This window comes from Dermacentor albipictus, chromosome 1, assembly GCF_038994185.2.
Source record: "Dermacentor albipictus isolate Rhodes 1998 colony chromosome 1, USDA_Dalb.pri_finalv2, whole genome shotgun sequence".
Lineage (NCBI taxonomy): Eukaryota > Metazoa > Arthropoda > Arachnida > Ixodida > Ixodidae > Dermacentor > Dermacentor albipictus.
In genome coordinates, this window is record NC_091821.1 from 225,248,290 (window position 1) to 225,273,693 (window position 25,404).

The 25,404-nt window shown below is 51.3% G+C and overlaps 1 protein-coding gene across 2 annotated transcripts in view; it reads left to right on the plus strand.

Annotated features, from left to right (window-relative positions):
* Positions 1–25,404, plus strand: part of LOC135912074 (low-density lipoprotein receptor class A domain-containing protein 4-like) — a 73,331-nt gene that overhangs the window by 35,292 nt on the left and 12,635 nt on the right. The window contains exon 1 of one of the 2 annotated variants that reach the window (XM_065444456.1): positions 10,151–10,284. The exons of the other annotated variant lie outside the window; for it this stretch is intronic. Coding sequence (XP_065300528.1) covers positions 10,185–10,284 — 100 coding nt within the window. The 5' untranslated portion in view covers positions 10,151–10,184. Of the gene's footprint in view, positions 1–10,150; positions 10,285–25,404 lie in introns of those variants that run through there. 2 annotated transcript variants of the gene reach the window in all.

Genomic DNA, 25,404 nt, shown 5'->3' on the forward strand with positions numbered 1-25,404 from the left:
ACATACTACGGGGATAAACTGTTGCAGACACGATCAGTTCAGCACTGCGCACAGCTAGCATACAGAGCAAAAATGGGAGAGCCTGCGTCAGGAAATGACACTCCTTCCTTTCTTGTTGGATCATCCAGTCGTCTGGAGCGTCGTCGCCCGTCGTTGCAGCTTTGATGTCTGCAAAATATGTGACCAGGCCAGTTGGTGATCCATGATGCAAATTCACAGCGCGGAAAACAAGGACGAAAAGAACGTAAACGAGGATACGCTCAGTTTTTAGGGCACTATGATGCTTCGTTCTGAATGTTCGCCTTCACCCCTTTCGGTATGTTGTCGGGTGTGCGTTTCAATCCATCCATTGTGGCCAATCCCCTTCGTGGGTACGAGCCATGTTGCAAGGCAACAACTAAAAATAAGATGTAGCGACGTATGTGACAGGGCTAGTTGGTGATCCACGATGCAAATTCTGTAGGCCCCTGATGCCTGCATGTTCCTTCTGCCGTCTATGTGATTTTCTGAGGGACTAGTTCATTTGTACGAAGGCCTTTCATAAGCACGTCCCGGAATATGAGATGCGCGCGCGCTTCGTTCCCTCCAGAATTTCGTAACGCGTTGCGCAAGGGCTCGCGCTCCCGGATCAGTTGAACACTGCTGGCCGCCGGCGCGTTCGTGTCGGATTACTGCAGCGGAGGGCGCGCGCTTCGGCGGAGCTGTTGTGGATTACACGGAAGCCCTAATTGTGTGACTGCCGAAGTTAATCGAACTCGCGACCGGCTCCCTGCGGCACATCTGCCAAGGCTATTACGGGCGTGTGTCGCGGCGCCAATGAGTTGACGTTCTGCGGTCACTGCGGGGCCGGCGCGACCGCTCGCGGGTCCGCAGACAGCGCGGTTTTTTGCCGAGGTGCGAAGAGGCCTGACCTTGCGTGACTTTAGTGCGGGCGCCCCGCGGCGCTAGCAACAAGTGCGACCATGACGACACCGGCGCGCAGAGCCGCAGACGCCGCCGTTGCGCAAAGGGCGCCGCCGTCTCGTGCCCCTCCGGCGGAATTTTTTGTTGTTGATGTTTTGTTTTTCTGCTCCCCGCTGTGCGGCGGGGGCGGCTTTTGTGCGCGCGTGCCACCGGGGTGAACGTGCCCCGGCGGCACGGGTGGCGCATGACTAACGGCCTTCGGAAGCCGGGGTCACGGCCAGATCGAAGCTGCGCCGCGCGATGCTCTCCCACCTGTCCTGCCCGTCTCGCGGCCTTCCGCCGCATGCTCTGATTTATCCCGGCGCTCTTGATGAGCCAGCTGTATGCCGCCCTCCTCCGCTGGTCGATGACACGGCGGGAGCCGGTCGCGCGGCGCAACCAGCCCAAGTGCCCGCCGGTTCCTGACCTCCTCCTAGACAGCTGTTTGTAAGCGCACGGGAGGAAATTCACCCGGCGGAATAGTTCCTGATAGAAGGTACTGCGCTCCAGTGCCCGTATGGGAAGCGTTCCTCCCGTGGCTTCAGGCCTAAAGGACGGAACGCCTATATCGGAGACTTGGTTGGCGCGGGCCTGCCCTTCCGACCCCAACAGCGAGCAACTATCGTATTAATCCATAATGGGGATCAGTAGGAGTGAGTACACGTGTATAGTGAGTTTTTCGCTGTTGTGTCAGAACATTGACTGCGATTGCATTAAAAGTCATTAATATCTTTGCAGGAAACTCATTACATCCTAGCAGACCGCATCTTTCTTCCTGCATTACTTCAGATAAGCGCGAAAAAAAAGACTAAAGATGGTCTTGTGCTATCCGTAACTTTCATTGCCCCACGTCTCTAGCAGTTGGTTAAATGCAGAAAATAAATCGCGCCTCACATGGTATAAATGTATTTGTAGAAGGCAGTTTCTTGTTATTCCATTTTCTGCCCATCACGCGGTCGTCGTTGCACACTGAATGTTCACAGTACAATGCATGATCACGCTGCCGTCGTCTGCGACTGCAGCCGCCGTGGAGCCAGCTCTTGAATACCGGCGGAGATGGCGTTTGCGACTCCAGGCTTCTTTCTGTAAGCGGCTTCTTTAACTAGGGGATCAGCGAAACACCGATGAAGCGGCAGTGGTCACATGAATGCAAGGGTATAGAATGAATGTGTTTTGACGTCGATAGTCTATGGCAGCCTACGTGCTTTGATGTCGAAAGCGCGCGCCTCTGATTACCGAATTGCGTGACCCCCTCCCCGCTTTTGCTCCTCCCCCTAAAAGCGCGTCCCTCCCACTCGCAGCGCGCAGCTTTTTGAGGGGGAGAGGGGCGCGTTCGTGACTAAGGCTTATCCGTGACTACTCGAGTGAGGCCACGCCGGCCTCTAATGCAGCCTTAATGAGCCTGATCCCGCGCTTCATTCTGACTTGAGTTGTGCTCGCTACAGTTAGCGATGAGGTAGTTAGCGCGCTGCGGCCCCCGGCGACTAGGCGAGGCAACGGTTTCTCAATTTTCCGGCGTACGAACCGCAGAGAAAAGGAGCTTGTCCGTGCATTCGCGCTCACGTTCGAGTATTTCTTTCGCGTATAAAACGATTTTAAAGCGGCGCGGTTGCCGCCATGTTTGGCTGTTAACGCTATGAAGCGCACACCATTCATCAATCAGCAAAATAGCCGCGCGAACGCGCTCGGCGTTGCATCGGCGCGTTAACCCACCGTCACCGTGTGCGAGGATGATAAAATGTTCATTAAAGGGATCATTCGGCCTTGTCGTATATAGGTTCCGCGATATTGAGTGTGTCGTGTTTTCTACTCCGTATATAGGGACCATATCCCTCATACTGTCCCTATTGTGGAGCAAAGCCCACAATATATCATTGCACCTGGGAGTGCCCACATCCTCCGGGCTACTCCCGTATTCCTTCACCTTCACCTTCCTCCTGGGAGACTGCGCTGACCAGCGCAGACTCGCAAGAGCAGCGACGGCTGATCCGGCGGGCACGCGGAGTGGCGCGGGCCAATGGGGCCCTGAACTAAGGGCTCCACCCTGCGAGGAAGTCGCCCAATCTGATGACAAATACATGTTTTCTCTCTCTCTCTCTCTCCTCCGTGCAACAGAACGAAAAGATATATTTCTTCGAGCGACAGAAGGTTACATCAGTGATTTTACCACATGCTTTCTTTCTTCGGTCAGAAACTGAACACCGCGTGGCTCGGCTTCCACATCTTCACGACGTCATGCGTAGATCGTTTCACCATGTGTGTTTCGCCACAATCTCAGAGGCAGGACAGATTGTGGTCTGAGTTGGCGTTGGCACATGCGATTGCATGTGGCCTGATAGAGCGTCGGGCTGCTGCGCTCCGAGGTTCGATCCCGGCCGTCATCGGACACGTAATTTAGTTTCCGTTTTCCTTTCCTTTAAGTGTGACCTATTCGGCAAGACAGCAGCAGCACCTAGCAGCCATGGTCAGGAAAGTCTGGTATGTTTCGTAAAGAAAGCTTCGCTGTAATATAAAGTTGGCCCTAGATTACAGTGTAGGCGTACTAAAGGATAGCTGCCGCGCTGTAGCCCAGTGGCTTTGACATTGCACTGCTGAGCACGAGGTATCGCGGGTTCGAAGCCGGCCGCATTCCTATGGGGTTGGAATGCGAAAGCGCTCGTGTGCCATGCATTGATTAAAGAACTCCAGATGGTGAAAATTAATCCAGAGTACCCCCACTACGGCGCGCCTCCTAATTAGATCGTGGTTTTGGCACAAAACCCCTCAATTTAATTTCGTTACTAGAAGATGCACGCTTAGATAGCCAGTAAATGCGGATTACGTGGCAAATGGCAAGTCCTCTAGCGTGGACCTCGGCTTAGGTCGAAGGTGTTTTGTGTCTGATGGGTTTGACGTCTCAAAGCAACACAAACACTATCTAATACAAGGTGTCCCAACTGTCATGCGCCAAGATTTAAAAATATGCGAATGCCACGTAGCTGGACAGAACCAAGGAAATGTTGTTTGCCGTCGCTGGGAGATATTCAGATTATTTTTTTCATTCCGCCTAATTACATAATTAGTCAATTGACTTTTCAAATATTATAATTAGATAAAAAGTGTCAATGAGAAAATTGTACAGCAACATGAAAAATTCCCGATACAGCTTTCTGTTGCGCAATATGTGTTTTTCTGAGTGTGAAAGAAGCCCGCGAGAACACGCAATATTGTCCCGCGAATGGCCGCTTAGGGCACCTTGCGTGTATTTGCGGGCTACTTTCACGCTCGGAAAAACACTTTTATGTACACTCTTAGGCAAAGTTACAAACTTTAGGGTCTATCTCTGCCGCACAACAATAACCGTCATCTGCCTTGATTGCGTTTCCTTTCTTGAAAACGCCTCGCCCGCTACTTTCCTGTCGGGAATGCTATGTCATGCTGATAACGCGCATGCCGCTCGTTACTGGGAAGTATCGGGCTCGCCGCGTTAAAGAAAGTGCGGACAAGACAGATGACGATTATTGTTGTGTGGCAAAAGGGTGTAGTTTTGCTTAAGAGTGTAGCACGTATTGAGCAACAGAAAGCTGTATCGGGAGTTTTGCAGCGAAGATGTTTACCTGACGGACCTGTATGAATGAGCCGTATGCGTGGTCTCGTGTATGTGTGTATGTGTGTGAGGGGGGGAGGGGGGGAGGCGTATCTAGGCTGGCTAACGTCCGTAAAGTGAGCAAAAAAGATGGCGGCGCTGCTTGTTCTCGTAGGGGGCGTGTCTGGGGGGCTGGCTAACGTCTGTAAACTGAACAAAAACGACTGCTGCGCGAGCGCTGAATAGAGAACATACGATTGTACGACGGAGAAGAAAGAAAGGACACGTGCTTTCACCGCGCGCTGCACCTGCGGAGTGGGGAAGTGCACCCGCGATAGCCGCTATTGCTGACTGCTCCTTCTGCTGAACGTCTGCCCTCAGTACAACGGCGCGGCAGTTATGGCGGGAAAACGCGGGGATGTGCGCCGCGGTAGCCGCCGCGGTGTGTAAGAACCGGATTATGCATTGCAGAGGTAGACCATTGCAACAGTTGCAACTCCAACAAAATTCGGAAAAATGGGAAGACCATGCATACAGCTCCGCTGGCTAATCCGCCACCCTATGCATGGTTCGACCCGAATTTTTTTCATGTTGCTCTACGATTTTCTCATTGACACTTTTCATCTACTTATAATATTTGGGGAGTTGGTTGATTAATTAAGACTAATTTTGTAATTAGGCGGAATGCAAAAAATTATCTGTCTCGAAGCGACGGCAAACATCATTACCTTGGATCTGTCCAGCAACGTGGCATTAGCATATATTTGAACCTTGGTGCATCATAGTTGGGACACCCTGTGTACGACAGACGGCGTAGTGGGCATGCACCCAAAAATTGATACACGAGCGTTTTTGCACTTCCCCCCGTCAAAACGCGGCGGAAGCTTTATAATGAAATTAAGGTTATTTGTGCACCAGAACTTAGCTCGGTCCAGATCTGTCGAACCGACGCCATCTTCTTTCAGCGAAGAACTCGCGAGTGACACTGACACTGATTTCCGTCGTCTATCTCTGCGAGACGTTTGTCCCGCATCCTTACCGCTGTTTTATCATCATCATCATTTATTGTCCCTTAAAGGCCCGCCCCTGTCGGGGTATTACATAAGGGGGGAGCGTGTGCAAGGTAGAAAAGAACAAAGGTCAAAAACATAACAAACACAGGGACATAAAAAGAAGCAGGGAACGCGATAGTTAACACGGTGCTTGCCTATATTGCCTTGAAGCCACAAGCGCCACACATGTCGGCGAAAGGTTAGGGCAGCAGGGCGAGTACACATTGGTTACAGGGAAGAAAAAAGAAAACTCAATACAGGAAAAGGGATAAACTTTCATGATCGCTCTTTTTCGGTCGCTATTGTAACGTTTGGTCGCAATTTCTCTACTCTTGCGCTTTTTTTTTTATCATTGTAGCCGGTGTCAAGAATGGCGAGCTGCGAAACAAGATTGCCACACAGTTACGACAGGGCGACACGACGCGCACCTCTCCCTCTCCGTCGCTGCAGCTGGGAGGCGTTCAAAGAAGCGGCCTTTGCGCTGGAATCCGCCGCCTTCCACCCGCCCCATCGACATTGTGACGGAACTAGTTCGGCGTGTGTGAACAATGATTCCGGAGTTCCCCAACGCGGAGCTGATTTGACACGCATGGACAAGCTGCCGTGGGGACAACGTATTTTGGTGCGTCTCACGCTTCGGCACCCCGCCAACGCCGTCGTCGGGCATCAGAGCGCGGTTGCCTTTGTGTCTGTAAACTGATCTGCAGAGCCGCGGCGAGTTGGTGATGAGTAAACGAACAGTCGCCGCGTCGTAGGACCGGCGGATCGAGTGTATAAAAACTGTGGTTGTGCGAATGCTGAGGACACTTCTCTTGAGTAGTCACGTTAGACTGAGTCACTTCTCTCATACAGTCATGTTGGACTGTTACTCTTTTTCTCAAGCAGTCATGTTAGACTGATTTAATTTCTGTAAATAAACCCCTTTTCCTCGTTCTCGATGAGAAACAGTTCTTCACTTCATCAACGATCTCAGCGTAAATAAGTTGGACGACGGCATGGGCCAGCTACCTTCGAATTCATGCCGTACTCCAATCTTGGCAAAGGACCACGGACGATGGGATTGAGCCCCCAATCCTGACACCGGCCATTATCGCCGACACAGCGTCGAGGGAATGATACGCATCAACTCGGTCTCGTACACCGTTACTTGTTGCACAAGAGCAATACTATTGCCCTTAAGTGAAAAATGTTTGTGCTGTTAATTTCGTTCAACGAAAAGCAATGTATTTACCTTTATGTCCAGCAAAGCATTCGGACTAATATGTAGTCGGTTTTTACCGCGTGTGTGAAGGCCACCGAAAAAATAAAATCAAACATTCTTTTGCTATCATACAATTGCACTGTGTCGTTAGTTTTTTCGTCCAATAGATCGTGTAGTTCTTGCGCTTATCTAGAATTATGCGAAGTTATGAGAGACCTTAATTTTGTCATTTCCTCATGGTCTCGGAAGTTGGTGCCGTGTGCCTGTACACTGCGATGGGCCCAGCACAAGTGTCTGTTTCATCTTCAACAGAACAAATATCTTGGAGAGACTGTTATTGAATATTGAGGATTGTTCATCTCGCACGACACAGAGAAAAAAAAATGTGTAGTATGTATTCCGACAATGGTCCTCTATACTATAGCACAGTGGTCTCTGTGAGGCTGTCATTATATCCACTTTACTTTAGTGCACTGAACGAACATTAGAAAACGGTATACACGACTCTAAAACCTGATCGGGTGTTTGCCCGTGTCTGCGAGGGTACGGCAATTCGAGAGGGTTAACTTTTTTACGTTGCAGATAAAGGAGGGGCTAATGGAAGGGGAAGAGGGCATCAAGAAAGCGAGGTATTCTTGGCGGCTGTTGCCTGCGCTCGACTAGTCTGTCGTCAGTAACCAGACTTGTAGGGCCATTGTCATCGCACAGGACCGGCGAAATGGGATCGACGGCGCAACAACCGGAGGAAAGTGGACAAAGGAGTGCTCGCTCCATGTGAGCCAACAAGTGTAGTGCGTTCCGCCTGGTTCCGTTGCACGGCGGTGCATTGTGCGAGACACTTCGTGGGCGGACGCGCCGGCGCTGTCCTTCGGTCCGTTCTCCGATTACGCGACGCGAAGGGAGAGGGGCCAGCCGTCTGGCCCTGTCTGCGTCGTCGAGGGCGCGACAGTGTCGCTCCGAGTCCGACCGGTGCGAAGCGACGTGTCGCGACGCACGTAACCGAGTGCCGCTGCTGCTGCTGCTGCTCGGACGCTCTTGTGCTGCGACAGCCCCAGTGCGTGTGTCGCCGTCGGGTTCGTCATCGTATATATTCCTCCCCCCCCCCCCCCCCGAACACTGCGGCCAGTTCTGCCTTTGACGAATAAAGTTGTCTTCTCTCCCCCTTTCTTCCTTCCCGCCGATGTCGGCGCTTTGTCCTGCTTCTCCGTGCTATCATCACCATCTCATCTATAGTCATCTCGCCGATGTGGCAAACGTGCACGCTGCGATACGCCGAACCTGCCAAATTCTGGGGTGGTGTTCTTGCCTTTCCAGAGTTGCAAACGACTGAAGATTCGCCACTCGTTGGTTTCCTCGCCGTAAAAACGTGACGGGGCTGCGGCGTACCGGCGCCGTGTCCGCGTGCTTTGGTACGCGGTTATGAATGCGGCTCTTCTCGCATTCGTCGCTGACGTTCGAGAGATGTGGCGGCGTTTCTAAGCCATTGTGCAAGACGCACGGGCCGGTCGACTGCCGCCGACTTTCAAGGTCAGCCGGCCACGATGACGCGCCAGGCGGGCGGATAGGAATGCCCATGTGAACAGTTCCGATCGCACGCCGGCGCCGAGTCTGCAAGCGCGACCTGGCGTGGCAGCAGCCGGGCGCGGTCTCGGGGATTCCATCTTGGACGCGACATGTCGTGCCCCCCTCCCTTCCACGCGCGGCCAGACGGCCGGTCCTTTTTGACGCACGATTCGATCGATCGACTTGTCTGGCGAATGCACGCCGCGCGGCGCCGGTCCTCCGAATCCCCTTTGTTGTCGCGTGCCGCAATAAACGGCCGTGGCACAGCGCGCACTTTTGGACTGATCGAGCAGGAAACGGATACAGACGCTGGCGTGGCAGCAGGTGTATAGCTTCCTCCCTTTCGAAACGCGGAAGCGCTGAGTCGGCGGCTTCCTCGTCCCGCGCGTAAACAGGCGCCGCACGTGCGCGCGGACGTGCTCGCCGGCCCATATGGCCGCCGCCACAAGCTTCGCTTCCTGGTCTGACCACGCACTTTTTTGCGTCGCTCCTGAGCCATGACGTTTGTTTGCTGCGCGCGCATTGGCCGCCTGCCAAGCGATCTCCGTGGCGCCGACGACGCGCTTCCAGCCTCTCGGCGCCCGTCTGCACGGTTCACTCGGCTAAGGCCATTTCTGGCCGCCCCCGAGGCCGGCCGATAGTGAACCCTGCATGCAGAGCGGTCTACAGTCACCACAACCGCTCTTGTCCTTAGGGGGCTCTAATCTACAGCGAGCTCAGGAAAATCGGGAATTATCCAGGGCTCATTCAGTTCGCGCCGGTCGATGGCGCGAACGACGGTTCTAGCCGGCCCACGAAACTGGCAGCAGCTTAGTTAAATCGCTCACGCCAAAGCAATGAAACCGCATAGAGCTGCCGTCGCTCACCTGCGCCAGAACTCGTGGTCGAAGGGCGTACCCTGCAGACTTTGTCGGCGTCCTATTTTGCAGTAAACGAGTGGGGCCGAAACTGTCGCTTTGTCCAACTTACTGCGATTTTCTGGCCAACATCACCGAAATATGAGTCGCTGTTTCTTGCTTGTCTCCAGTATCAGTTTTGTCTGCAGTTACTTGTACATCTCTTCTTAGGTACGGTGTTTCTTGGATCATTGTCGGATTCCTTAATTGATGCTGATTCTCAGCAGGGGGCCCCTTTGTTTCCTCGTTATTACTTTCGTCAAGTACATTCGGAAGCGTGCGCAGCCGCCACTGAAGCTGTGCCGACGCATCCTAAGCACAGGAGCGTTCGTGCCGTATGGCCAGCGTAAGTTTGGCCTGCACATGCTGGCGCTGTTCCGTGCCTGAAGCCTTGAGTTTTCATTTCCCGTGGAAACAAAAACGCGGGCGCTGTCCTTCGCCCGGCTCCCAGTGTGCCAAGGAGCTGCGAAGGCGGTTTTATGGCCCCGTGTGTGTCTGCAAGCATCTCCTCGAGACGCCCTGACTACGAAAAAAATGTGGTGTGGTCGCTGCTGCTCGTTGCGCGCCACTTTGGTCTAAAGAGAGAGGCACTCGCTTATCGTGTCCCTGAGATTGGTGACGCAACGTGTCCGGCTGGTTCGCGAGTAGTGAGAGACGCAGTCTGCGGCGGCGCTGACCTTGGTCGCAAACCGTGGGCGGCGCCTTGGCAGACCGCGCGCTGCCAGGTTATCCTCGCGTTTCCTCCTCATGTTTTTTGTTGTCGGCGCATATTTGGCCCCGCGATAAGGGTTCCGCATCAGCTAATTTATGTTGCAACGGCCCTCGTGGAGCAGCGCCAGCGCGCACCCCTTTGGCCCGCGGCGTGTATTTGCATGCCCCCCCCCCTTTCCGTCCGACGATTCTTCTCTCCCCCCTTTCTCTCCCGGTCCGTTATTGGTTTCTGCACTCGTCGGCACACATCTTTAATGCATGCTGCCTGCAGACTGTACGCTCGCTCGCTCCTGGGTGAGCCGCCTGCAAGAGCCCTCAGCGCGACATTTCTCCCTGCCGCCGCCGCCGCCGCAGGTATGCCTTTGGGCGCAATCTGCCGCCCGCTTGCTTCGTGTCCTGCGCCAGTGATGTTGACCGCGGTTCTCCCTGTTCCGTCTATCTCGGTCACTTTGCTCGTACCCACACCTTTCTCCGAGACATACCTTCTTGCATCAAAGTAACCCTCGGAGCACACCGCGCGCGAATACCGCGGGAATAAACGGTTCACGGCAGGCGCGCTATCTTATCGGAATAACAGGGCAAGTTGTCTCGCGCTAGGACAGGGCGGCGGCGCTCCGTTTCCGCAGTCTTGCAACAGTTTCTTGGCGAGACCCTCCCCCTCTCGTCTGATTAGGTGCGACGGCAGTGAATACGTGGCGAGAGGAGTTCACCTGACGAAGAATGCAGGGCGCGTGTCTCCCTTTGAAGAATCCTGGGGCGGATCTCTTGCACTACGTGAGCAGCGGCACGCACCATGGGTCGTTTCATTCCACTGCATAGAACCGCGGCGCCGCGAGAGAGGGATGCGCGCGCCGGTATTGCGCGCACAGTCGCCCTTGTTGTCACAACGATCGCGTCTTTCCTGCGTCGGTCGCGAATGACAAGACGGCCGCTGCCTGTCTGGCATGCGAGTGATCGATCGGGCAGACGCGGAGAAACATTAATTACCGCGCGTCGTTCCGGCCCGGCGTCGAGCTGCGCGGAACGGCTGCGCGTCCCCATCGACCAATCAATAGAGTCTGTTGATAAGGTCGCCTGCTCGGCTTGTTTTTGTTTCGTCGAATACTTTCAGTCTAATGACCTCTCTTTCTCTCCGTGCATCCCTCTACGTTTGGGTGCGAATTAGTTGGTTTTGGAGTTTTTGTTCGCGCCGATGTGTTTGCTTATTCTTCGTCCTTTTGTCTTCTTTCTTTTCTCACGTTCACTCGCACGTATCTGAATCGAGTATCCAATGTCTCGATGAGCGAGATTACAGAAATAAAGTGTATTAGATGAGTAAATTCGGAGCAAACTGTCGCCACGTCATGCGACTACGCAAGATCGTGTCCAGCCTTCACTTTACTGGGCGACCGGCTTCCTGAGATATGTAATGAAGTTCGAGTAAGAGAAATGTTTTCAATACAGGCATGCATAACTATTTTACCTCGAGAAATGAAACTGGAAACACTGTTGCATTTATTTCAAGCTTTAGGGTCTCGTCTTCGGTGACCTACAAAGTTAAACCGTAATATTCGCGAGTTGGTTCTATACAGCGTGCCACAAAATAGTGCTGGCGGTGCTGCGATGATTTCTAGGTATGTAATCGAAGCTTTCTCGATTTGGTGCAAGTTATGCCTACGCCTGATAAAAAGAAACAGTATCTTTGCTGTTCCGGTGCTCTTCGTGCTTCCTTTAACGCGAGTTGAGATGTGCAACGACGTGGCAAACTGGGAACTTGATGTCGAAATCGGTCCCACGGAAGTCCTCGACGTTGCCTTTTCTTATCAATTAGCGGGTCATTCGTGATGGTCTGCTTGTCAGGGTCAGGTTCCGGTAGAGTGGTCTTCACGGTAGTCATTGCTTCCACGGAGCGCGGCGGCTTTTGTCGCCTCGTTGTTGAACTCTCCGTAGGTGCCGTGTATCGCGGGTGCTCCCGTGCCTTGGTTTGCCGCCAGAGTGCGGGTGCAGCTCTGCGTTGGCGAAGGTGATCGGGTCCTCCGACTTCGCAACTTACGAACGCAACAAGTGTTTTCACCGATGCATTTTTAAATGTTTTTGTAGTCTCGCGTTTAGCACATTGGTCGAAAAAACTTCACTTAGCTGTGAAAATGCTGCTGCGCTCCCCCGGAGTGCGCTGTTGGAGTCCTTAGTCCAGCAGCCCTGGCCATCCGCTGCGCTCTACTAATCAGCTGTTGCTAATTAGTGCTGATTAGACCTAATTAATTAATAATGGCGAACACATTATATGGCTCATGAGGCGGGTAATCCGGCGTAAGCGGCATTGGTGTGACCACACGATGATCCAAAAAGTCAAGGGATAAAATGCAAAGTCTGACGGCAGCCCGTCTGGCCGGGAAAATACATATTGAAGCGTGTAAATATACACCAGCCAAGATAACTGAAAATTTAATGGCGTCTCGGCTCCCCATACGGGAGCCCTGTTCACAATAACATCCATAACACAAAGGCTCCCGTATGGGGAGCCGAAACTCTATTAAATTTCCAGTTATCTTGGCCGGTGTATGGAATAGAACACGCACAAGAGTGTCACAAAAAGAACCGAGATGCAGCGAAACATGCGTGTGTATGCACCGCCAAAACACGCGAGCATCCGCGGACAGTGCTTCGCCGCCTCGTCCGCGCCGTGCTGACCGAGCAAAGTGCGACGGCAGCGCCAATGCGAGGATTGGTGGTGGGTCCACGCAGCCACAGGAGTTCCGAAACTGAACCTAGTCTCGTAGTGTCGGTCGCCTCGACGTTGGGCCCCTTAGTTTGCGTGTCACACGGTTGGGTCCAGTCGAGTCCAGGCGGGCGCTCGCCTCGCCCGTAAGCTTTGGCTGCGCTGATTTAGTCGCCAGCTCCCTGGTGCTGAGAAAGCGACGATGCAGCGTGAAGGGCATTTCATAGCTGCACGCTCGCTGGTGAAGCATTAATCGTCGAGAAGGGATGCCGGGTATGCCAAATACAATGCCAAATACCAATCGTAACAGCGCTAGCAGACTGAAGGCCCCATACATTCGCAAACAGCGCCGAGAAAACGTTGAGGAAGTAAACCATCAGTGAATCACTATGTAAGAAAATTAAATCGATTATACTCCATTATTTTCCGCGGTCAGATGCAACGTAGTTATCCCTTTATCCCTTTATTGATCGTATTAGCGAGACATGAAGCCGTCGCTGCTGACGCTGCTCAGTGGTAGTGTCGATCCCGCCCTACATTCATATTATTTTCTCGCTTACGACAACTGTTTCATTCAAATGTTAAGCTTGTACACTTTCGAACTCTGGTGTATCACTTTCGCTTGACGTTATATTTGCACGTAGTGCCTCTTTAATGAATTCTGACCTGCACTGGGTGCAATATGTGTAAGGGGTGCTCATGTTGTCTACGTTTGTCAGTATACCAGTTTTTTTTTGTTTTTGTTATGCGGGATACTTTTTTGTTTCTGAGAACCTGTCATATATAGGCAGATTGCTTACATGAGCAGCCTCAGCCTGCGCACCAGCACAGAATGGAACCAGCTCCTTCGTCACTGCTATCACCTACAGTACCAACTTTTAAAAAGTGTACTGACCCCATATTGTATTCCGACTCCTCTCTGATGCCATAAGGGTCTTGTGAGTATCAACAATAAATAGATAAATAAATAAATAAATAAATAAATAGTTATTGCTAACATTATGGTACATTTGTAATTGCAAAATTGAAGTAGCGAATTGTCTGCTATAACTAGCCTATAACTATAATAATCCTATAACTAGCCCGAATTTCGAGATGTGCGACCTTAATATGTGCTACGAATACATGGGCGTAACAGCTACATTTCCAAAAGGCGTTCCTCTATCAGTTAGGGACAATATTAACTTAAACGCCGAGACAATATTTTAGCATATTTTCGGGGCGAATATCTCGAAAGTGGTGCTAGTCTGTGGATTTCTGCTAAGTAGACGTGACTTCATTACTCTTCGGCTTCAATTTCGCTTTTCCAACAAGTGTCCTAAAGTTAGTAATTAGAAAGTTAGTTTGCATATTTTTATTTTCGAAAATATTGTTCTTGCTGCTAATGTCCGCCTACGTAGCCTATCTCCAAGAAATGGCGGGGGCTTAGATACAACAGTTCCTTTTAAAAGTATTGTCCCGCATAAAGATAAGCACCTGGTATAATACTGCTGATCGCTTTTCGTGCCTCGGTATACTAGAGCGCCGTTAATATCGTACTACGCAATTTACAGTGCGTGGAGGAGAAGCAACCGATCCCTAGGCAAGAAAAGTCTCTTGCAAGCCCAACAGATTAGCGAAACTGCGCATCGCCTCTTATTGATGTGGAGTGCATGGCGGAACGTTGTTTTAAATCAGCGTTCTTGGTCCAGGAGTTTCGAATTCTGAAAACGAAATTTAGTCGTTGTGGACTCATGTTCATTAAGCTTTCGAGCTTAACAATAGCGATATTGGTCCAAGTGGCGTTGATTCGTATTTTATGCTATGATGACAAGACCGGCCCGGCAGCCACTGCGAACTGTTCTTACCCGCAGAAATCGGAGACGTTTGCATAAACCCGACAGATGCGATTCGAGTTAGGTTGTCTGCCTGAAATTTCCTTGTTGCGCTCATATAAAACGTTAGCGGTTTTGGCTGAGTCAACCCTTCTGCAGCGGTGGTTAACCCGCTAGGCCTTCCCTATAGGCGAGGTGCATGTAAAGATCAGGTCAGCGGTGGCGTATGCTCTCCTGCCTCAGCTCAACGCTACGGCCTGCCTGAAGCGACTTCACCTAAACATCGTCAGGACAGCCAGACTTCATAAAAAATGTCAGCTTCATAAAACACTCTATGAAAGCTCTGCTTTTTACTCGCACATGGCGCATTTTCCGCCCCGGGTGCTGGTCGCAATGGCCGCTTGGCATCCGCATGCAGTGTGCCACGTTGAGCAAACCACGGGCGTAGATATCCATGAGGGAGCATCTTTGTTTGAACTAAGTAGTGTTTCACTCGCACTCGCTCCTCTTTCGAGTTGATGCGCTCGTTCTTGGACCGGTATCCGGCGGTTTACTTTAGTGATCCTCGCATGATATACTGCGCAGACAGTGGCTTGAGAAACGCGCGGGAACCGCCAAATCGCCCCCAGTCTCGGTCGCTTCTTTGCAGGCGGCGCAAACCGGTGGCTTTGGGAGACTTGTCCTCGGGGTAATATTTACCCTGCGACGCGCCAAGAACACACATTGGTCCGCCTGCAACGGACGTGCGGGCAACCTCGCGGCCAGGTCAACAGCGCCCGACGGCGGCGGCGGCGGGCACCCCTACTGACCCCTCTCACTCGACCCGCCAGTGCGTCTCGCGGCAGTAAAACCCAGCCCCGCCGGGTTCTCCTCGCTAACTTGGCGGCGACGCCGAAGAGAATGAAAATAGACAAAATAGCGGCCTCCGTCGCGTGACTTGCATGTGGCAAGGGATGTTGACAAGCGTATTGACGCCTTATCTTATCGGCTCTTTCCCGCCGGGCGTTTCGCCGGCCGATGCGTTTTACTCGGGATGCTTGCTCGGGACGCTTGCCCGCCGCCTGTCTTCCGACGTCGTGGACTATTCCACCGCGCACGTATAGGAGGCTGTCGCGATACGCAATAAATCGCACTCGTTAGATTCGAACGCTTGGGACAGTGTCCCCCCCGTCCATTCTCTATCTCTCCTCGTTCCGCTGGCAGCGATATTTCCATTAAATCACGGCATCGTCCGTGGCCGGAACTTTTGTCTTGGCCCCGCACGTGATTTGAATTTGCCGGCGCAAGGCATCGGGTTAGCCCTTGCTGCAGCGATGGTGGGCTACGGTGCCCATTTCAGGCGCGCCTTCCTTTTGTTCTCTTTCCGAGACGCTGATTGCGAGATCCGCGCGGCGTTCGGCGAAGCCTGGCGATATCCAGCGGCCTTCCGCGACGGCAGCTACTAATGTGCATTCTCGCTTACGTCGGTGACCTTGCCGCTCAGACGAGACAGCGTGTAGACAGCCAGCCAGGCAGGCAGCTGCTAGGAAGCCTGTCGACGCGCAGGCAGCTTTCTCGCTGCGCCGACAGGTCTGCTGGCGGGTTGGAAAAGCGTCGCGCGCAAAGCCGGCGCGCGTGTCTGCGTACATATATGAGCGAGCACTTCCGTGTTGCGCGCCGGGACGTGCGTGCTCACTGGCTGTCACTAAGTCGACGTGACGTAAGAGGCGCTCTCTATTCGAGGGATGCGGCTGCGTGGGCGAGGTGCTTTAGATATTTGTCTCCAGCAAACGGACGCGGATCCGCGCCGCGGTCTGTCCCTGGCACAGTTTCACCAACCGAACGAGGAAGCGACGGAATACGGAAGAAGGCGTGCCAGCGCAGCTTCTGGGCCACGCTTCGCCGCGTCTCGAGGTGTGTGCCTCGGCCGCATCCCGACTCTGCTTTCGCCTGGCAACAACCGCCTGCGATACTGCTCGCGCCACCGACTGCCTCTAGCTTGATTCGTTTCGGCGACTCGCTAAACTATAGTACACTATACGCTAAACTATCGCTGCGAGATCGAGCGATGTTGCCGCCTGGCGGTCCGTGGCGGAACTATGTTTAGTGTGGGTTGCTCCTCGCCTCGTATATGCGTATATTAGTATAGTGTACACACGTGGGTTTACGCCGTGCATATGTTTCGAATACTGTTCCGCAGTTGTAGCGCTTGTCAAATAGCTTGTCTTTCTTTTTTTCACCATGGTCGTAAGCATTGGGTCTTGCGCTGTCTGTGTGCGCTGTTATACATTTAATATTTAGGATTCCGCTGAAATTGAATGAGGCAGCGTGAAGGAAGTTTAAACGACCATATAATTTACCTGTACACGTGTAATCTTAGCCGTGCAATTGCGTGGCTATCATCTTGTAGTTGCGCGGCCAACCTTAGCGCCTGCTGGAGCAGTTCTACTGAGCTTGGAATGTGGTTGTGGGGCCACTGTAGATAATGTCGTAGCGGTTATGGAACCTACGTTACTTGAATTGTTTACGCGAACCAGCCGCAGTGGCTCTGTGGGTGTGGTATTGCGCTGCTAAGCATTAGTTCGCTAGTTCCATTCCCGGCTGCCGATACCGCATTCCGATAACGGCAGAATGCAAAAATGCTCGTGCACCGTGATTTGGGTGCACGTTAAAAAACTCCAGGTGGTCAGAATTAATTCGGAGCCGTCCACTACGGCGTCCTTCAACCCACTGTGCCGTTTTCGTGAAACTCCCCAAGGTTTCTTTTTTTTTTTTGCTAGAAAGCGATTTAATAATCTTACATAGTAAAGATGCACGGCTGACGTCATCATTCAATTAACTCTGTCTTCATCGTCCGTGCCGGTTACTTTTAGGTATAATAAATGAAGAGTAATATGATGAGCAACACTGGCATTCCATGTACGCATCCCTTCCTAACACTGAGCTGCGTGCTGTCATTAATTTCGCTGAACGTGTCGCTGGCTCAAAGCTGAAGGTCGCGGCCCATTGTGAACTTCTTAATTAATGGAGCCTACTTATTTTGAACGTTACCACAGTTTATTGAAACAAGAAAGCGTTCGCGTATGAGCTTGCGCATAACCACCAAAGCGAGGTTTCTGTTACAAGGGACGCGATCGGAGGTCGTTATTTAGAGCACGCATTCAGTTTCGCCAGCACAACTGGCCTAGGCCGCGCCGACTTCGCCCGGCTAACTTCGTCAGCCGGGTGAAGTCTGAAACTGAACGGGTGAAACTGGGTGAAACTGAACGCGCGCACCGAACAACGGTCTCCGATCGCACCCAAGGCTTTGTTTCATCACGTTACTGTGATAACAATGCCTTCGCTCCTGAAATTCATGGGTGATGCAGCCTCACTGTCCTGTTAGCGCGATCTCGCTTCGAGAGACATATATTTCTAAAATGAAGTCATCGACCATGTTTTTTTCTGCATTTCGCAGCGCAGTAAAAAGATTGCGGGCCGGTCCATTCATACGGTGGCGGATCAGCCAGCGAAGCTGTCCGTCGCAAACCGAGCAACTATGGCCGAACTCCGCGTCCAGAAACATTGTCTTGAATTTGGAATGCGCCCCAGGTGAAACTCGAAGGAGGTGGCAACTAACGCTTCTGCCGCTTGGACGCAGATTAGAACGGATGTAGGTTGACGCTTACGAGCGGCCTCCACTGCGTGATCTTCATCGGTAGTTTGCGCTCGACGCCGACGATTAGACTCGCATCTGCTCTCGCTGACGTTTTCGGAGGTCCGCTTTCTCAGGGGCACGTTGTCGTTGGTTATAGTCGCGTTTCTGCCGTGGACGCCTCTCTTCGTACTCTGCTTGTTCTTCGGCTGTGGGCACAATGCGTGGTCTTCCCACTTTTCCCATTTTTGTTCGAGTTGCAACTGTTGCAATGATCTACCTCTGCAATGCATAATCCGGTTCTTGCACAGCGCGACGGCTACCGCGGCGCACATCCTCGTGTTTTCCCGCCACAGCTGCCGCGCCGTTGTATTGAGTGCAGACGCAGCCGGCAGCAACAGCGGCCAGCGAGAGTTCACCCCCCTACTGCGCAGGTGCGGTGCGCGATGAAATCGCGTGTCATTTCTTTCTTTCTTCTCCGCCGTACTGTCGTTCGTTCTTTTTTTGTTCGCTTTACAGGCGTTAACCAGCCCAGATAATCCCCCTACGAGACCGCGCAGCGCCGCCATCTTTTTTGTTCACTTTACGGACGTTAGCCAGCCCAGATACGCAGCCCCCTACGCGACCACGCATACGGCTCATTCATACAGGTCCGTCATGTAAACAGCTTCGCCGTAAAAGGCAGTGTGTACGAGCAGTAGAGTGCGAATAAACAATACTTCGGCAGTGCAAGATTAGCAGAAAATGTGTTCTTAAATAAGCGACGCAGCAACAGTGTTAAATGGTTGGGCATTAATTCACGGAACCATAAAACATCACGCAGAAGAGGGGAAAAAGAAAGGATCAACCAAGTGTCGACGCTAAAGATCGGTGTTCAAGTGAGTCGATCATTAAATGCTGCTTATATATCTCTATTCTGTATATTTATTGTTCATTATACACTCATTTCATATCTTATTCGCATCGTATTTTATGCGCACTTACGTCGATCTTGACTTCTTTAGCGTTGACATTTGGTTGGCACGTTTTTTGACCAAGAAACAAGGTGGGCCGATCCTGTGCAGTCAGTAGGTGCAATGTGGTTGATTTTAGACTATATTGGCGCTAATTACTGCCGCACCGTTAATTTTACTTAGCGACAAATTCTCGCTTCTTGTTGGCAAAGCCGAAGCCGCCTTCCAGACACCATTGACTCGAGCGAGCCCTGCTTAGCCAAGGCTAACTCGCTCCATTTCCCAATAGTGTGCCGTACGGTGGCTTTGCCTCAACGTGCCTATATGGACGGCGGTGCACGCTTTACAGGGTATAGTGCGGTGTGGTTAATTTTCGATTATATTAACACCAATTATGCCTGTACCGTTAACTTTACTTACTCTACGACTAATTCCCGTTTTGTATCTCGTTGAGGCCTACATTTTGATACCATTTGCTATGACGCTTGGAGGCACGAAAGGACCTTCTTTTTTTCTGGGAAAGGTTACAAGATACCCCGATATGCCAAACCTGTGTAAAGCCAATTAAGACAACCTTGTCCTAGAAAAAAAATTGCTTGCTGAAAACGACACCACGCCCACCTGCACGAAGACAGAAATCGAGCGAAATGAGGAAAGGCGCCTCACGTCAGAGGCAGAGTACGAACACTACAGATGAAAACGAGTCTCGTAGCTAAACAATTCTAGTTCATCTGTATGAGCCTCGCACCAACTTTCAGCTCGACCTTTTGGAAAGACTAAGCTGCTGGAACTTGCTCAGCAGCACAGAGCGATCACTGTTGAAAGTCGATCGTTGTGACAGCAAGTGTATCTGCAAGCAAGGCAGGCCCGCCGCGGTGGCTAAGTGGATATGGCGTTCTGCTGCCGAGCACGAGGTCGCTGGCTCAATTCCCTGCCACGGTGACTGCACTTACTTGGGGTCATGCTAAAAAACTCCAGATGGTGCAAGGCAAAACCGGAGTTCTACACTGAGGTGTCTTGCATAGCCCGAGTGTGCCTTTTGGGTCGTTTAACCCCATGAATAAATCAAGCCGGGCACGAAGGGCTAGCGCACGTCTATGCTGGTGCTGTCGACGTGCCCCATGAACGCACACGATGCGTAACTTCAGCAGACGGGGCTTTTCGTGGCTGGTTAAAACAGTGCGAGAGATTAGTGTAGGGAACGATCCCGTGACGCCACGTTCATTCAGATCTGAGAGTTAATTCTAGGTGTCAACGCATAAGCAGCCGGGCATCGTCGAATTTGCCTGAGGTACCGCCAGTCAAGATTATATGCTGGAGTCAGTATTTCGTGAACGCGGAATGATGCAAGCAGAACACGCTCATAAAAATCCATGACAGTGTGATAAGAGATTGTATCGTTTAATGCGAGGCCTATGTTGCCTAAGATATTGCGCTTCTTTCACGTATAATAGGGAGATTCTGCAACTTTTAAATGGTTCCTCAACCACCGCTCGGGCTTATCAAAAAAAAAAAAAAGTCTGCGGATAGCGTATGCTGCTGTGACCATCTCAGCCAAGTTTTGCAGTCGTGCGCTTTGCGTGGAGTTCTCAAGCGGAGCGCGAAGTCACCTTTATCTCAAACCCTCTTCTCTGGACGCTTTATTTAGTAAAATAGCAGATGCCCATACGCGGCCGCTATTGGCCAATAGCTCACATTAATCAAGAAGGGTGTATGAACCTGTGAGCTTCTTCCAACTGTTACTGTATATATTTATTGACACAGTTTAATAAACAGGGTGAAGTAAGCGAAAATCTGCTTTCAAATTTCGATAATAATTACGCACTTCTAGAAGAAGCAGACTATTGTCTACTCACGCTCGGCCGTGAGCACCGCATAGAAATTAAATTTTGACCACCCTGCTTATCGGTGTCATATCCGTCGGGTCTCACTAATTTCGACTAGTTTTGGACACCCAATTAGCCTATAACCACGCGAAACTTAAGGTCAGATCACACGTACGCTTGCCAGCGCGCGCTCAGTCGTGGCCGCTTCTGGTTAGACGCCTTGGTAGGCTACGGTTCGTAGCCTACCAAAGCGCTTCAAAATGCGCAAGTTTGATGTGGCTACTATCCGTCGGTCAAGCTGGTGCAGGAAATACCCGACACGAACCATGCAGGCACTCAAGCTGTTCAAGCCCTGTCGTGAACAAAGCAAACGCTGCGCATACGCACTGCAGTTGCATGTAACTCGGTCTGCTGCGTAGCGTGGCTACCCCGCCGCCGCGGTGCGTCCGCTGGCTGAGCGCACCGCGGATAGCCGAGGGCAGCCGCGTTGGGGGCGTCGTAGACGCCAAAATCGGAAATAGTGGCGTCTCCATGAGCATGCAAAATCAAGTATAAACTGCGCGCCACGGGGATGTTCGCTAGGCGGAGCGTTCTGGGCATGACCTGCTTTGGCGTAGCCTTCGCAGTGCAAGTCATTGTAAAAGGAACGGAAGCACCGCTAACGCGGTTTGATTAATAACTCCGCTTCTGCTGAACGCATTGAAGTACTTCTTGCGGTAACGTATTTCTGAAATAGTCTAATTTAACTTCAAATGCATTTCTCGACTTCGGTAAAAGGTGGTTCAGGGCCCCTTTAATACAAAAACGTGACGTTGGAGGACAGTATATTGGCAGTCAGTGCAGTCGGAGCGCGTAGTAACTGGGCGGCCGAAATTGGGCACGGCGAAGCCCGATGGTGTACATTTTGGCTCGTTCATACCGGGATATTTGGCGCTTGTAGTGAGGCGCACGAAATCTGCCACCGACACGCCGCGTGGTTCATATTGCTTGGCCGTCACACTGCCAGAGTTGCTGCCAGCTTTCCAAATACTGCGAAAACAGGAGCCGCGTTTATATGAATGCAACAGTAGCGTATCGCATTTCCTAGCGCATGACAGTGTTTAATTGTGGCGCTTACCCCTTCGTCCGAAACAAGCCGGAACTTGTTTTCGGCGAGTGCGTCTCGCCCTTATCTAGCGGAGAGCACACGCCGGCGCCAGTCTCACTTTTCGTCCCCCCTCGATGCGATACGCCAGTGTTTGCATGCACTGCATGAGTCGACTTACGCGCTACCCTCTCATGGGGCATTAGTGCGATTCAATTTCCTGGCGCATTGCCGTCGTATGCATGGATGCGATGCTCTAGAATGCGATGCGCCACCTGTCGCCTTCATGTGCGTTCTGCCGAGCACGCTTTGACACGTCCAATCGGTGTTTTCCCTCTCCACCTCTCTCTCTCTCTCCTTTTCCTCTTTTCCCTGCTCGCATCGAGTTTGCGCGCTTTTATTTTTCACATCAGTTCGTCATTCACAACATTATACTTGTGCTAGGTGTGGTGCTATATACGTGCAGAGCCGGGTAATTTCTCGCAAAATCTGTTAACATACCCGCTGTTGCTGCAGTCGACACAGACACTTGAGACGACTGCGAGATGCCGAACGCGGTCGGCTCCATTCGGAGATTGCCGCAAGGGTTGACTCGGTTGCTCGCTCGGGTTCTGATAGGTCCGCGGCGTGAAATTTTGGCGGCAGCGGCGGCAGTAATCGGTCTGGAGCCGACAGGCGCGGAGAGGGTCGTTTCGACGGAATTCGCCACATCCGAATTGGATTCCGCGCCGCTCTAAACTCCAATTGTCCCCGTGTGAACGAGCGTTAAGCCGTACGACAGTATGCGGCGTTCTCGATCCCATGGGGGAATAGTCATTGTGCTTCGTTCAAGGCCCGCCACTATTTGAACCCATCAACGCGATCCGTTGAGCTGGCGGCCAAGGAATGGCTGCACACCCGCGAAGCTGTCGTGGCTGTGTAATGTACGTATACTGTAGGACGCGGTGATCGGCGACGAAGCAGCTAAGCTCAGTAAATGGCTCGAATATATGTTCACCGGGATTTGTTTGTTCGTTTTGGCTTGCTTTCTTTAAATTATCTTCCCTTTATTTAAAAAAAATTTTTTTTAAGGAACACTTGTGTGTCCGGGCCGAAAGCTTGGGTAAACAGTGCGTTTAGCCATGTATTGCTGACTGCTAGTTGTCTTTTTTTTTTCTTTGTACAGTGCAGGACCAGTCGCTCAAGGGAACGCTGGTTGTAGGAAGCATAGAGTTTCATACAATTACTAGAGGGAACCGTGGCGCTAGTGCCTACGGTAGCTGCAAGCGGGCCAGTTCAGCGAGCATGGGAATGATGGGCAGTACCTGTATTCGCCTAAACTTGGTCCTTCTGGTTTTAAATGGCTTCGTGACTTTGCAAGGTGGTCATTTTTTTAAACGGAGTACTGCGTCATAAATAATTAAACATTATTAAAATTATCCGACAGCAGGAACACAGGACCTCTAGCGCAGAAGCCTGATATTGAAACCATTACGTCACTGACGCATGGACAAGCGGAACCACTGCAGTTAGCAGCGTATATGCGTGCTTGCAGAGTGTTATTACCTTTTGCACTTATACGTATAACTTGCTTTCAAATTTAGGCCCAGATAAAGCGTGATAAGTGAAGCCACAAGAACGTCTTAAGCTCCAAGCACGAATATCAGACAAATCCGTGTTCTACCCATCATTCCCATGGTGGCTGAGCGATCGCAGCGCCAGAGTTCCCTCTAGTAATTGTAGGAAACTCTTATGGTACGAAGAGCATATATAATGATACGAGCATATATATATATATATATATATATATATATATATATATATATATATATATGGTACAAAGACCTCCGCAGACTTGCTCTCATCGTGGACTATCCCGCATTCTGACTAGCCTTTACAGCGCTATCCTTCTGGGAGAACATTAGCGGTATTGTCTCCCTTTCTATCTCCCCCTTCTACTCTTTTTCTCTTTTTATCCCTCTTAACCCTTTCCCCTGCGCAGGGTAGCCAACCGGAACTACCTCTGGTTAACCTCCCTGCCTTTCTCTGCATTATTTTCTCTCTCTCTCTCTCTTAGCGGTATTACTGCTATTGATTTTTTTTAATTTTATTTTATTCATATTTATTTATTTTTTTTTAATCCTGTACGTAGCCGGTGTTGGTGGATTTTCGCCCAGGTTTGATGCTGGGTAATTTTAGCGCAATGTTAAAAATGGTGCTAACACGAAGCGCGTCAGTTGTCGATATCGTTTTCTTTTGTTCCTCCTCTTCGTTCTTTTTTCTTTTTCAGGCTATACAGATTTTTTTAGAACAAGGCTATGAGCGTAGCGCATCGAATTTCAGCGTTGTGCTCGGGCACTCGGGCAAAATCGAAACCGAACACGCTGTCGTGTCAGACCTAAACGCCGCGTGATGAAAAGCGCGACGAAGTTTGAGGCTGAACGCCGTGAATTTTCACAGTAGATGATGATACGGCATGTTTTGTCTGGCAAGTATCTACCGATACGTGCCGTATTAGTATTTGCCGAGATATTCCATCATTCAAACTTCGTCGAACACTTCTCCATAGGGCGTCTGCAGTAGCGGCGGGGCGGGCTCGGTTGGGATTGGATTTAACGTTGAGATTTGATAATGAATATCTCGAATTATATGCGATCTTCAAGATGTTTCCGAAACGAGAGTGCGTTAAAATGTGCCTGTCTCCAAGTTTTCCATTTAAGCAACTGCCCCCGATGCACCGAAATAAAAATGTTGATTAAAGAATGTTTGTTAATTAAGTCTTCTGAAACTCACGTTAATGACAAGTTATTTCCCCCTCGCCGACGAATTCCTCTTCAAGAACGCCGTGTTCGCTACAGCCATAGCGTTTTTATTTTTAAAAAAAATCTGTATAATCTAGAAAAGAAAAAAGGAAAAGTCGGTATCCTTCCATGGTAGCATGTGACCGTGAGAGGAGCACACGTTGAGCTTCAGTGGAACGTTTTAGCAAAGGCTCCCAAGGGTGGCAACGTGCGCGGTCTCCAGGACAGCTGCGCGCACACAGATGGTCTGTTGCCAACGCAGGTCTGGGTAGAGGGTCGCGCGCTCGTCGCGGTATACGCTGTGGTGTCGCCAACAAACGCACGCCCTGCTTGCGTCCTGAAAACGAGGATATCCTTCAGTAAAAGTGCCTGTGGGAGCGGGATCGACTTCTCTCGCAGCAGAGCTTGCGTCTCCCCCGTGAAACTGTAGCCGTGGAAAAAAACGCTCCCCCAAGATCGCTTTCTGCACGGGTAGCTGCTGTTGGAGGCAGCTGACGAAGTGCGAACGCTGATAATGATGTGCAGACCCGCGCGGAGTGCGCGAAGAAACGAGAGGGTCTCGCTCAGAATAAAGGTCATGTGAGGCCTTCAAGGTGCGCGGCGTGAACAATTATATCTCGCTGTTCGGCTCCCATACGCATGTGCCTCGCCGTGCGTATATAAGCGATATGGGGCCCGACGTATAATCACCCCCCCCCCCCCCACA